The sequence below is a fragment of the Salmo salar genome, unplaced genomic scaffold, assembly GCF_905237065.1.
Source record: "Salmo salar unplaced genomic scaffold, Ssal_v3.1, whole genome shotgun sequence".
Classification (NCBI taxonomy): domain Eukaryota; kingdom Metazoa; phylum Chordata; class Actinopteri; order Salmoniformes; family Salmonidae; genus Salmo; species Salmo salar.
Genome location: NW_025547866.1, coordinates 64,526 through 78,023, shown reverse-complemented (window position 1 = coordinate 78,023; position 13,498 = coordinate 64,526). Strand labels below are relative to the sequence as shown.

General features: G+C 45.5%; 1 protein-coding gene across 1 annotated transcript in view; it reads left to right on the top strand.

The window, feature by feature from the left end:
* Nucleotides 1-13,498, top strand: part of LOC106599229 (dynein axonemal heavy chain 6-like) — a gene marked incomplete at both ends in the record, with an annotated part of 90,674 nt that overhangs the window by 36,121 nt on the left and 41,055 nt on the right. Inside the window, 4 exon segments of the mRNA XM_045711662.1 lie at nucleotides 2,735-2,892; nucleotides 3,107-3,224; nucleotides 3,886-4,011; nucleotides 4,196-4,351. Of these exon segments, the coding sequence (XP_045567618.1) occupies nucleotides 2,735-2,892; nucleotides 3,107-3,224; nucleotides 3,886-4,011; nucleotides 4,196-4,351 (558 nt within the window).

Below are 13,498 nucleotides of genomic sequence, written 5' to 3'. Positions count from 1 at the left end.
TGTCCCTGTGTGTGTGTGTGTGTGTGTGTGTGTGTGTGTGTGTGTGTGTGTGTGTGTGTGTGTGTGTGAGTGTGTCCCTGTGTGTGTGTGTGTCCCTGTGTGTGTGTGAATGTCCCTGTGTGTGTGTGTGTCCCTCTGTGTGTGTGTGTGTCCCTGTGTGTGTGTCCCTGTGTGTGTGTGTGTGTGTGTGTGTGTGTGTCCCTGTGTGTTTGTGTGTCCCCCTGTCTGTATGTGTGTGAGTGTCCCTGTGTGTGTGTGTGTGTGTGTGTGTCTGTGTGTCTGTATGTGTGTGTCTGTGTGTGTGTGTGTGTGTGTGTGTGTGTGTGTGTGTGTGTGTGTGTGTGTGTGTGTGTGTGTGTGTGTGTGTGTGTGTGTGTGTGTGTGTGGCGTGTGTGTGTGTCCCTGTGTGTGTGTGTTCATCCTTGTGTGTGTGTGTGTGTGTCCCTGTGTGTTTGTGTGTCCCTGTGTGTGTGTGTGTGTGTGTGTGTGTGTGTGTGTGTGTGTGTGTGTGTGTGTGTGTGTGTGTGTGTGTCCCTGTGTGTTTGTGTGTCCCTTTGTGTGTTGGTGTGTGTGTGTCCCTGTGTGTTTGTGTGTCCCTTTGTGTGTTGGTGTGTGTGTGTCCCTGTGTCCCCCTGTGTGTGTGTGTGTCCCCCTGTGTGTATGTGTGTGTGTGTGTGTGTCCGTCCCCTGTGTATGTCCATCCCTGTCTGTGTTTATCCTGTCTGTGTTCATCCTGTGTGTGTTCATCCTGTGTGTGTTTATCCCTGTCTGTGTCATCCCTGTCTGTGTTCATCCCTGTCTGTGTTCATCCTGTGTGTGTTTATCCTGTGTGTTCATCCTGTGTGTTCATCCTGTGTGTGTTCATCCTGTCTGTGTTTATCCCTGTCTGTGTTCATCCCTGTCTGTGTTCATCCTGTGTGTGTTTATCCTGTGTTCATCCCTGTCTGTGTTCATCCCTGTCTGTCTTTATCCTGTGTGTGTTTATCCTGTGTGTGTGTTATCCTGTGTGTATTTATCCTGTGTGTGTGTGTTTATCCTGTGTGTGTGTATTATGTGTGTGTGTTTTACTGTGTGTGTATTTATCCTGTGTGTGTGTGTTTATCCTGTGTGTGTTTATTATGTGTGTGTGTTTATCCTGTGTGTATTTATCCTGTGTGTGTGTGTTTATCCTCTATGGGCTAGGTGGGACGCTTGCCAGTGTAATCCCGTGGCGCGATATTCAAATACCTAAAAAATGCAAAAACTTCAATTTCTCAAACATATGACTATTTTACACCATTTTAAAGACAAGACTCTCGTTAATCTAACCACACTGTCCGATTTCAAAAAGGCTTTACAACGAAAGCAAAACATTCGATTATGTCAGCAGAGTACCAAGCCAGAAATAATCAGACACCCATTTTTCAAGCTAGCATATAATGTCACATAAACCCAAACCACAGCTAAATGCAGCACTAACCTTTGATGATCTTCATCAGATGACAACCCTAGGACATTATGTTATACAATACATGCATGTTTTGTTCAATCAAGTTCATATTTATATCAAAAAACAGCTTTTTACATTAGCATGTGACTAGCATGTGACTAGCATTCCCACCGAACACTGCCGGTGAATTTACTAAATTACTCACGATAAACGTTCACAAAAAACATAACAATTATTTTAAGAATTATAGATACAGAATTCCTCTATGCACTCGATATGTCCGATTTTAAAATAGCTTTTCGGTGAAAGCACATTTTGCAATATTCTCAGTAGATAGCCCGGCATCACAGGGTTAGCTATTTTAGACACCCAGCAAGTTTAGCACTCACCAAAGTCAGATTTACTATAAGAAAAATGTTATTACCTTTGGTGTTCTTCGTCAGAATGCACTCCCAGGACTTCTACTTCAATAACAAATGTTGGTTTGGTTCAAAATAATCCATAGTTATATCCAAACAGCGGCGTTTTGTTCGTGCGTTCAAGACACTATCCGAAAGGGTAAATAAGGGTGACGAGCATGGCGCATTTCGTGACAAAATTCTAAATATTCCAGTACCGTACTTCGAAGCATGTCAACCGCTATTTAAAATCAATTTTTATGTCATTTTTCTCCTAAAAAGCGATAATATTCCGACCGGGAATCTGCGTTTAGGTAAAAAGAGGAAAGAAAATAAAGCACGGGGTCGACTCGGGCACGCGCCTAATCCCATTGTCCTCTGATCGGCCACTTGCCAAACGCGATAATGTGTTTCAGCCAGAGGCTGCCTCGATATCATTCAGCTTTTTCCCGGGCTCTGAGAGCCTATGGGAGCCGTAGGAAGTGTCACGTTACAGCAAAGATCCTCAGTCTTCAATAAAAGAGCCAAGATGAACAACAACTTGTCAGACAGGCCACTTCCTGCATGGAATCTTCTCAGGTTTTGGCCTGCCATATGAGTTCTGTTATACTCACAGACACCATTCAAACAGTTTTAGAAACTTTAGGGTGTTTTCTATCCAAAGCCAATAATTATATGCATATTCTAGTTACTGGGCAGGAGTAGTAACCAGATTAAATCGGGTATGTTTTTTATCCGGCCGTGTCAATACTGCCCCCTAGCCCTAACAGGTTAACCTGTGTGTATTTATTATGTGTGTGTGTTTATCCTGTGTGTGTTCATCCTGTGTGTGTGTGTGTGTGTGTGTGTGTGTGTGTGTGTGTGTGTGTGTGTGTGTGTGTGTGTGTGTGTGTGTGTGTGTGTGTAGGTGGGCCTGGCTAAAGGTCTGAAGGCGCGTGGTAACGTAGAGGACTGGCTGGGTAAAGTAGAGGAGGCCATGTTCTCTTCCCTCCGCCGCCTCAGCAAGGCCTCCATCGCTGACTACCAGAGTAAAGAACGAGAGGAGTGGGTGGTGGCTGGACACCCTCACAGGTACACACACACACACACACACACACACACACACACACACACACACACACACACACACACACAGACACTAACCTCCATCGCTGACTACCAGGGTAAAGAATAAGAGGAGTTGGGTTGCCTCTGAAGAAATGAATGAATTCCTATTGTATGATCTCGTGTTGTTAACCTGGTGTCTGTAAGAGGGTCCATCTGCAGTGTTCCTCTGTATCCACCAGGTGGTGTTAACCATCAGTCAGTTGATGTGGTGCAGAGACCTGGACGGCTGTCTGGAGGGAGACCACGACCACTTCATGGCCCTGCAGGACTTTGAATATGTCAACATTGATGTACGATCGTCCACAATGACTGGTTTCAACAGCCTACAGTGGTGACAACACCTTGGAACAGAGATATTTATCTCCATAGAAATACTTTTGTTTTTGATCATTCTCCTGGTGCTTGTCTGTCTGTCTGCCTGCCTCCCTGCTTGTCTGTCTGCCTGCCTCCCTCCCTGCTTGTCTGTCTGCCTTCCTCCCTACATGCCTCTCTGCCTGCCTGCCTCCCTGCTTGTCTGTCTGCCTTCCTCCCTCCCTGCCTCTCTGCCTGCCTCCCTGCTTGTCTGTCTGCCTTCCTCCCTCCCTGCCTCTCTGCCTGCCTCCCTGCTTGTCTGTCTGCCTTCCTCCCTCCCTGCCTCTCTGCCTGCCTCCCTGCTTGTCTGTCTGCCTTCCTCCCTCCCTGCCTCTCTGCCTCCCTCCCTGCTTGTCTGTCTGCCTTCCTCCCTCCCTGCCTCTCTGCCTGCCTCCCTGCTTGTCTGTCTGCCTGCCTGCCTCCCTGCTTGTCTATCTGCCTTCCTCCCTCCCTGTCTCTCTGCCCGCCTCCCTCCCTGCTTGTCTGTCTGCTTGTCTGTCTGCCTTCCTCCCTTCCTGCCTCTCTGTCTGCTTGTGTGTCTGTCTCCTCCCTCCCTGCTTGTCTGTCTGTCTGTCTATCTATCTGTCTCTCTGTCTATAGAGACTGAATGCCCTAGCAGCCCTGGTACGAGGCCAACTCCCCAACCTGCACCGTAACATCATCACAGCTCTCATCACCGTAGACGTGCACGCCAGGGACATTGTCACAGACCTCGTGGCCCGGAAGGTACTGTAGGCCTGCAAACCACCCACTCACTGCATCATGGGAAGTGTAGTTCATTCAAAAAAGATTGTTTTACATAAATCCAACTTGTCTGATCAAAAATAACAGTTCATGTCCTGTTTATTTGGCCTGTGTCTGTGTGCGTGTGCGTGTGTGTCTGTGTGTGTGTGTGTGTGTGTGTGTGTAGGTTGACTCCAGCAGTAACTTTGAGTGGCAGAGGCAGCTGCGTTACTACTGGGACTTGGACCTAGATAACTGTGTGGCCAGGATGGCTCTGTCCACATACATATATGGATATGAATACCTGGGGGCCTGCCCTCGCCTCGTCATCACCCCTCTCACAGTAACACACACACACACACACACACACACACACACACACACACACACACACACACACACCTCAAGAAGGGTAACAAACAATGTATCACAGCAACAGTCTAAGACATTGCAGATGGTATCCTTCTGTGCATGATTGTCTTTGTGTGTGTGTGTGTGTGTGTGTGTGTGTGTGTGTGTGTGTGTGTGTGTGTGTGTGTGTGTGTGTGTGTGTGTGTGTGTGTGCATGCGCTTCAGGACATTTTCACTCATCAGACATCTATTTGAAAAGCACTGCATGGGGTAATATGTGTCAGGATGCCTTGATTAACATGCCCATGTTCCCCCGTGTCTCAAAGTTAAACAAATCAAAATATATTTTATATTTGAGATTCTTCAAAGTAGCCACCCTTTGCCTTGATGACAGCTTTGCCCACTCTTGGCATTCTCTCAACCAGCTTCACCTGGAATGCTTTTCCAACAGTCTTGAAGGAGTTCCCACGTATGCTTAATACTTGTTGGCTGCTCTTCACTCTGCGGTCCAACTCATCCCAAACCATCTCAATTGGGTTGAGGTCGGGGGAATTGTGGAGACCAGGTCATCTGATGCAGCACTCATCACTCTCCTTCCTGGTCAAATAGCCCTTACACAGCCTGGAGGTGTGTTGGGTCATTGTCCTGTTGAAAAACAAATGATAGTCCCACTAAGCTCAAACCAGATGGGATGGCATATTGCTGCAGAATGCTGTGGTAGCCATGCTGGTTAAGTGTGCCTTGAATTCTAAGTAAATCACTGACATCGTCACCAACAAAGCACCCCCACACCATCACACCTCCTCCTCCATGCTTCACGGTGGGAACTACACATGCAGAGATCATCCGTTCACCTACTCTGCGTCTCACAAACAAACAGCGGTTAGAACCAAAAATCTCAAACCAAAGGACAGATTTCCACCGGTCTAATGTTCATTGCTCGTGTTTCTTGGCCCAAGCAAGTCTCTTCTTATTATTGGTGTCCTTTAGTAGTGGTTTCTTTGTGGCAATTTGACCATGAAGGCCTGATTCACACATTCTCCTCTGAACAGTTGATGTTGAGATGTGTCTGTTACTTGAACTCTGTGAAGCGTCTATTTGGGCTGCAATTTCTGAGGCTGGTAACTCTAATGAACGTATCCTCTGCAGCAGAGGTAACTCTGGGTCTTCCTTTCCTGTGGCGGTCCTCATGAGAGCCAGTTTCATCATCACGCTTGTCAGTCGTTTTTGCGACTGCACTTGAAGCAACTTTCAAAGTTCTTAATTTTCCTGATTGACTGACCTTCATGTCTTAAAGTAATGATGGACTGTAGTTTCTCTTTGCTTATTTGAGCTGTTTTTGCCATAATATGGACTTGGTCTTTTACCAAATAGGACTATCTTCTGTATACCACCCCTACCTTGTCACAACACAACTGATTGGCTCAAATGCATTAAGAAGGAAAGAAATTCCACAAACCTGTTGTGTCTCTGTAGGATCTCTCTAGGATCTCTCCACCCATTAACCTGCTGTCTCTCTGTAGGATCTCTCTAGGATCTCTCCACCCATTAACCTGTTGTCTCTCTCTAGGATCTCTCTAGGATCTCTCCACCCATTAACCTGCTGTCTCTCTGTAGGATCTCTCTAGGATCTCTCCACCCATTAACCTGTTGTCTCTCTGTAGGATCTCTCTAGGATCTCTCCACCCATTAACCTGTTGTGTCTCTCTAGGATCTCTCTAGGATCTCTCCACCCATTAACCTGTTGTCTCTCTCTAGGATCTCTCTAGGATCTCTCCACCCATTAACCTGCTGTTTCTCTGTAGGATCTCTCTAGGATCTCTCCACCCATTAACCTGTTGTCTCTCTCTAGGATCTCTCTAGGATCTCTCCACCCATTAACCTGTTGTCTCTCTCTAGGATCTCTCTAGGATCTCTCCACCCATTAACCTGTTGTCTCTCTCTAGGATCTCTCCATCCATTAACCTGTTGTCTCTCTCTAGGATCTCTCTATCCATTAACCTGTTTTATGTCTCTCTCTAGGATCTCTCCACCCATTAACCTGTTGTCTCTCTCTAGGATCTCTCTATCCATTAACCCGTTGTATGTCTCTCTCTAGGATCTCTCTATCCATTAACCTGTTGTATGTCTCTCTCTAGGATCTCTCTATCCATTAACCCGTTGTATGTCTCTCTCTAGGATCTCTCTATCCATTAACCTGTTGTATGTCTCTCTCTAGGATCTCTCTATCCATTAACCCGTTGTATGTCTCTCTCTAGGATCTCTCTATCCATTAACCTGTTGTATGTCTCTCTCTAGGATCTCTATCCATTAATCCGTTGTATGTCTCTCTCTAGGATCTCTCTATCCATTAACCTGTTGTATGTCTCTCTCTAGGATCTCTCCATCCATTAACCTGTTGTCTCTCTCTAGGATCTCTCTAGGATCTCTCCACCCATTAACCTGTTGTCTCTCTCTAGGATCTCTCCACCCATTAACCTGTTGTCTCTCTCTAGGATCTCTCTAGGATCTCTCCACCCATTAACCTGTTGTCTCTCTCTAGGATCTCTCTAGGATCTCTCCACCCATTAACCTGCTGTTTCTCTGTAGGATCTCTCTAGGATCTCTCCACCCATTAACCTGTTGTCTCTCTCTAGGATCTCTCTAGGATCTCTCCACCCATTAACCTGTTGTCTCTCTCTAGGATCTCTCTAGGATCTCTCCACCCATTAACCTGTTGTCTCTCTCTAGGATCTCTCCACCCATTAACCTGCTGTCTCTCTAGGATCTCTCTAGGATCTCTCCACCCATTAACCTGTTGTCTCTCTCTAGGATCTCTCTAGGATCTCTCCACCTATTAACCTGCTGTCTCTCTCTAGGATCTCTCTATCCATTAACCTGCTGTCTCTCTCTAGGATCTCTCTAGGATCTCTCCACCCATTAACCTGTTGTCTCTCTCTAGGATCTCTCCACACATTAACCTGTTGTCTCTCTCTAGGATCTCTCTAAGATCTCTGTAGGATCTCTCCACCCATTAACCTGTTGTCTCTCTCTAGGATCTCTCTAGGATCTCTCCACCCATTAACCTGTTGTCTCTCTGTAGGATCTCTCTAGGATCTCTCCACCCATTAACCTGCTGTCTCTCTGTAGGATCTCTCTAGGATCTCTCCACCCATTAACCTGTTGTGTCTCTGTAGGATCTCTCTAGGATCTCTCCACCCATTAACCTGCTGTTTCTCTGTAGGATCTCTCTAGGATCTCTCCACCCATTAACCTGCTGTTTCTCTGTTGTCTCTCTCTAGGATCTCTCCACCCATTAACCTGTTGTCTCTCTCTAGGATCTCTCTAGGATCTCTCCACCCATTAACCTGTTGTCTCTCTCTAGGATCTCTCCACCCATTAACCTGTTGTCTCTCTCTAGGATCTCTCTAGGATCTCTCCACCCATTAACCTGTTGTCTCTCTCTAGGATCTCTCTAGGATCTCTCCACCCATTAACCTGCTGTTTCTCTGTAGGATCTCTCTAGGATCTCTCCACCCATTAACCTGTTGTCTCTCTCTAGGATCTCTCCATCCATTAACCTGTTGTCTCTCTCTAGGATCTCTCTATCCATTAACCTGTTTTATGTCTCTCTCTAGGATCTCTCCACCCATTAACCTGTTGTCTCTCTCTAGGATCTCTCTATCCATTAACCCGTTGTATGTCTCTCTCTAGGATCTCTCTATCCATTAACCTGTTGTATGTCTCTCTAGGATCTCTCTTTCCATTAACCCGTTGTATGTCTCTCTCTAGGATCTCTCTATCCATTAACCTGTTGTATGTCTCTCTCTAGGATCTCTCTATCCATTAACCCGTTGTATGTCTCTCTCTAGGATCTCTCTATCCATTAACCCGTTGTATGACTCTCTCTAGAATCTCTCCATCCATGAACCTGTTGTATGTCTCTCTCTAGGATCTCTCTATCCATTAACCTGTTGTATGTCTCTCTCTAGGATCTCTCCATCCATTAACCTGTTGTCTCTCTCTAGGATCTCTCTAGGATCTCTCCACCCATTAACCTGTTGTCTCTCTCTAGGATCTCTCCACCCATTAACCTGTTGTCTCTCTCTAGGATCTCTCTAGGATCTCTCCACCCATTAACCTGTTGTCTCTCTCTAGGATCTCTCTAGGATCTCTCCACCCATTAACCTGCTGTTTCTCTGTAGGATCTCTCTAGGATCTCTCCACCCATTAACCTGTTGTCTCTCTCTAGGATCTCTCTAGGATCTCTCCACCCATTAACCTGTTGTCTCTCTCTAGGATCTCTCTAGGATCTCTCCACCCATTAACCTGTTGTCTCTCTCTAGGATCTCTCCACCCATTAACCTGCTGTCTCTCTAGGATCTCTCTAGGATCTCTCCACCCATTAACCTGTTGTCTCTCTCTAGGATCTCTCTAGGATCTCTCCACCCATTAACCTGCTTTCTCTCTCTAGGATCTCTCTATCCATTAACCTGCTGTCTCTCTCTAGGATCTCTCTAGGATCTCTCCACCCATTAACCTGTTGTCTCTCTCTAGGATCTCTCCACACATTAACCTGTTGTCTCTCTCTAGGATCTCTCTAGGATCTCTGTAGGATCTCTCCACCCATTAACCTGTTGTCTCTCTCTAGCATCTCTCTAGGATCTCTCCACCCATTAACCTGTTGTCTCTCTCTAGGATCTCTCTAGGATCTCTCCACCCATTAACCTGTTGTCTCTCTCTAGGATCTCTCTAGGATCTCTCCACCCATTAACCTGTTGTCTCTCTCTAGGATCTCTCCACCCATTAACCTGTTGTCTCTCTCTAGGATCTCTCTAGGATCTCTCCACCCATTAACCTGCTGTTTCTCTCTAGGATCTCTCTAGGATCTCTCCATCCATTAACCTGTTGTCTCTCTCTAGGATCTCTCTAGGATCTCTCCATCCATTAACCCGTTGTATGTCTCTCTCTAGGATCTCTCCATCCATTAACCTGTTGTCTCTCTCTAGGATCTCTCCACCCATTAACCTGTTGTCTCTCTCTAGGATCTCTCTAGGATCTCTCCACCCATTAACCCATTGTATGTCTCTCTCTAGGATCTCTCCACCCGTTAACCTGTTGTCTCTCTCTAGGATATCTCTATCCATTAACCCGTTGTATGTCTCTCTCTAGGATCTCTCCATCCATTAACCCGTTGTATGTCTCTCTCTAGGATCTCTCTATCCATTAACCCGTTGTATGTCTCTCTCTAGGATCTCTCTATCCATTAACCTGTTGTATGTCTCTCTCTAGGATCTCTCTAGCCATTAACCTGTTGTATGTCTCTCTCTAGGATCTCTCCACACATTAACCTGTTGTCTCTCTCTAGGATCTCTCTAGGATCTCTGTAGGATCTCTCCACCCATTAACCTGTTGTCTCTCTCTAGGATCTCTCCACCCATTAACCTGTTGTCTCTCTCTAGGATCTCTCTAGGATCTCTCCACCCATTAACCTGTTGTCTCTCTCTAGGATCTCTCTAGGATCTCTCCACCCATTAACCTGCTGTTTCTCTGTAGGATCTCTCTAGGATCACTCCACCCATTAACCTGTTGTCTCTCTCTAGGATCTCTCTAGGATCTCTCCACCCATTAACCTGTTGTCTCTCTCTAGGATCTCTCTAGGATCTCTCCACCCATTAACCTGTTGTCTCTCTCTAGGATCTCTCCACCCATTAACCTGTTGTCTCTCTCTAGGATCTCTCCACCCATTAACCTGTTGTCTCTCTCTAGGATCTCTCTAGGATCTCTCCACCCATTAACCTGTTGTCTCTCTCTAGGATCTCTCTAGGATCTCTCCACCCATTAACCTGCTGTTTCTCTGTAGGATCTCTCTAGGATCACTCCACCCATTAACCTGTTGTCTCTCTCTAGGATCTCTCTAGGATCTCTCCACCCATTAACCTGTTGTCTCTCTCTAGGATCTCTCTAGGATCTCTCCACCCATTAACCTGTTGTCTCTCTCTAGGATCTCTCCACCCATTAACCTGCTGTCTCTCTAGGATCTCTCTAGGATCTCTCCACCCATTAACCTGTTGTCTCTCTCTAGGATCTCTCTAGGATCTCTCCACCCATTAACCTGCTTTCTCTCTCTAGGATCTCTCTCTATCCATTAACCTGCTGTCTCTCTCTAGGATCTCTCTAGGATCTCTCCACCCATTAACCTGTTGTCTCTCTCTAGGATCTCTCCACACATTAACCTGTTGTCTCTCTCTAGGATCTCTCTAGGATCTCTGTAGGATCTCTCCACCCATTAACCTGTTGTCTCTCTCTAGGATCTCTCTAGGATCTCTCCACCCATTAACCTGTTGTCTCTCTCTAGGATCTCTCTAGGATCTCTCCACCCATTAACCTGTTGTCTCTCTCTAGGATCTCTCTAGGATCTCTCCACCCATTAACCTGTTGTCTCTCTCTAGGATCTCTCCACCCATTAACCTGTTGTCTCTCTCTAGGATCTCTCTAGGATCTCTCCACCCATTAACCTGCTGTTTCTCTCTAGGATCTCTCTAGGATCTCTCCATCCATTAACCTGTTGTCTCTCTCTAGGATCTCTCTAGGATCTCTCCATCCATTAACCCGTTGTATGTCTCTCTAGGATCTCTCTATCCATTAACCCGTTGTATGTCTCTCTCTAGGATCTCTCCATCCATTAACCTGTTGTCTCTCTCTAGGATCTCTCCACCCATTAACCTGTTGTCTCTCTCTAGGATCTCTCTAGGATCTCTCCACCCATTAACCCATTGTATGTCTCTCTCTAGGATCTCTCCACCCGTTAACCTGTTGTCTCTCTCTAGGATATCTCTATCCATTAACCCGTTGTATGTCTCTCTCTAGGATCTCTCCATCCATTAACCCGTTGTATGTCTCTCTCTAGGATCTCTCTATCCATTAACCCGTTGTATGTCTCTCTCTAGGATCTCTCTATCCATTAACCTGTTGTATGTCTCTCTCTAGGATCTCTCTAGCCATTAACCTGTTGTATGTCTCTCTCTAGGATCTCTCCATCCATTAACCCGTTGTATGTCTCTCTCTAGGATCTCTCTATCCATTAACCTGTTGTCTCTCTCTAGGATCTCTCCATCCATTAACCCGTTGTATGTCTCTCTCTAGGATCTCTCTAGCCATTAACCTGTTGTATGTCTCTCTCTAGGATCTCTCCATCCATTAACCTGTTGTATGTCTCACTCTAGGATCTCTCTATCCATTAACCTGTTGTATGTCTCTCTCTAGGATCTCTCTATCCATTAATCCGTTGTATGTCTCTCTCTAGGATCTCTCTATCCATTAACCCGTTGTATGTCTCTCTCTAGGATCTCTCCATCCATTAACCTGTTGTCTCTCTCTAGGATCTCTCTATCCATTAACCTGTTTTATGTCTCTCTCTAGGATCTCTCCACCCATTAACCTGTTGTCTCTCTCTAGGATCTCTCTATCCATTAACCCGTTGTATGTCTCTCTCTAGGATCTCTCTATCCATTAACCTGTTGTATGTCTCTCTCTAGGATCTCTCTATCCATTAACTCGTTGTATGTCTCTCTCTAGGATCTCTCTATCCATTAACCTGTTGTATGTCTCTCTCTAGGATCTCTCTATCCATTAACCCGTTGTATGTCTCTCTCTAGGATCTCTCTATCCATTAACCCGTTGTATGACTCTCTCTAGAATCTCTCCATCCATGAACCTGTTGTATGTCTCTCTCTAGGATCTCTCTATCCATTAACCTGTTGTATGTCTCTCTCTAGGATCTCTCCATCCATTAACCCGTTGTATGTCTCTCTCTAGGATCTTTCCATCCATTAACCCGTTGTATGTCTCTCTCTAGGATCTCTCCATCCATTAACCCGTTGTATGTCTCTCTCTAGGATCTCTCTATCCATTAACCCGTTGTATGTCTCTCTCTAGAATCTCTCCATCCATTAACCCGTTGTATGTCTCTCTCTAGGATCTCTCTATCCATTAACCCGTTGTATGTCTCTCTCTAGAATCTCTCCATCCATTAACCCGTTGTATGTCTCTCTCTAGAATCTCTCTATCCATTAACCCGTTGTATGTCTCTCTCTAGGATCTCTCTATCCATTAATCCGTTGTATGTCTCTCTCTAGGATCTCTCTATCCATTAACCTGTTGTCTCTCTCTAGGATCTCTCTAGCCATTAACCTGTTTTATGTCTCTCTCTAGGATCTCTCTAGGATCTCTCTATCAATTAACCTGTTGTATGTCTCTCTCTAGGATCTCTCTATCCATTAACCCGTTGTATGTCTCTCTCTAGGATCTCTCTATCCATTAACCCGTTGTATGTCTCTCTAGGATCTCTCCATCCATTAACCTGTTGTATGTCTCTCTCTAGGATCTCTCTATCCATTAACCCGTTGTATGTCTCTCTCTAGGATCTCTCTATCCATTAACCTGTTGTATGTCTCTCTCTAGGATCTCTCTATCCATTAACCCGTTGTATGTCTCTCTCTAGGATCTCTCCATCCATTAACCTGTTGTCTCTCTCTAGGATCTCTCCATCCATTAACCTGTTGTATGTCTCTCTCTAGGATCTCTCCATCCATTAACCTGTTGTATGTCTCTCTCTAGGATCTCTCTATCCATTAACCCGTTGTATGTCTCTCTCTAGGATCTCTCCATCCATTAACCTGTTGTCTCTCTCTAGGATCTCTCTATCCATTAACCTGTTTTATGTCTCTCTCTAGGATCTCTCCACCCATTAACCTGTTGTCTCTCTCTAGGATCTCTCTATCCATTAACCCGTTGTATGTCTCTCTCTAGGATCTCTCTATCCATTAACCTGTTGTATGTCTCTCTCTAGGATCTCTCTATCCATTAACCCGTTGTATGTCTCTCTCTAGGATCTCTCTATCCATTAACCCGTTGTATGTCTCTCTCTAGGATCTCTCTATCCATTAACCTGTTGTCTCTCTCTAGGATCTCTCCATCCATTAACCCGTTGTATGTCTCTCTCTAGGATCTCTCTATCCATTAACCCGTTGTATGTCTCTCTCTAGAATCTCTCCATCCATTAACCCGTTGTATGTCTCTCTCTAGGATCTCTCTATCCATTAACCCGTTGTATGTCTCTCTCTAGAATCTCTCCATCCATTAACCCGTTGTATGTCTC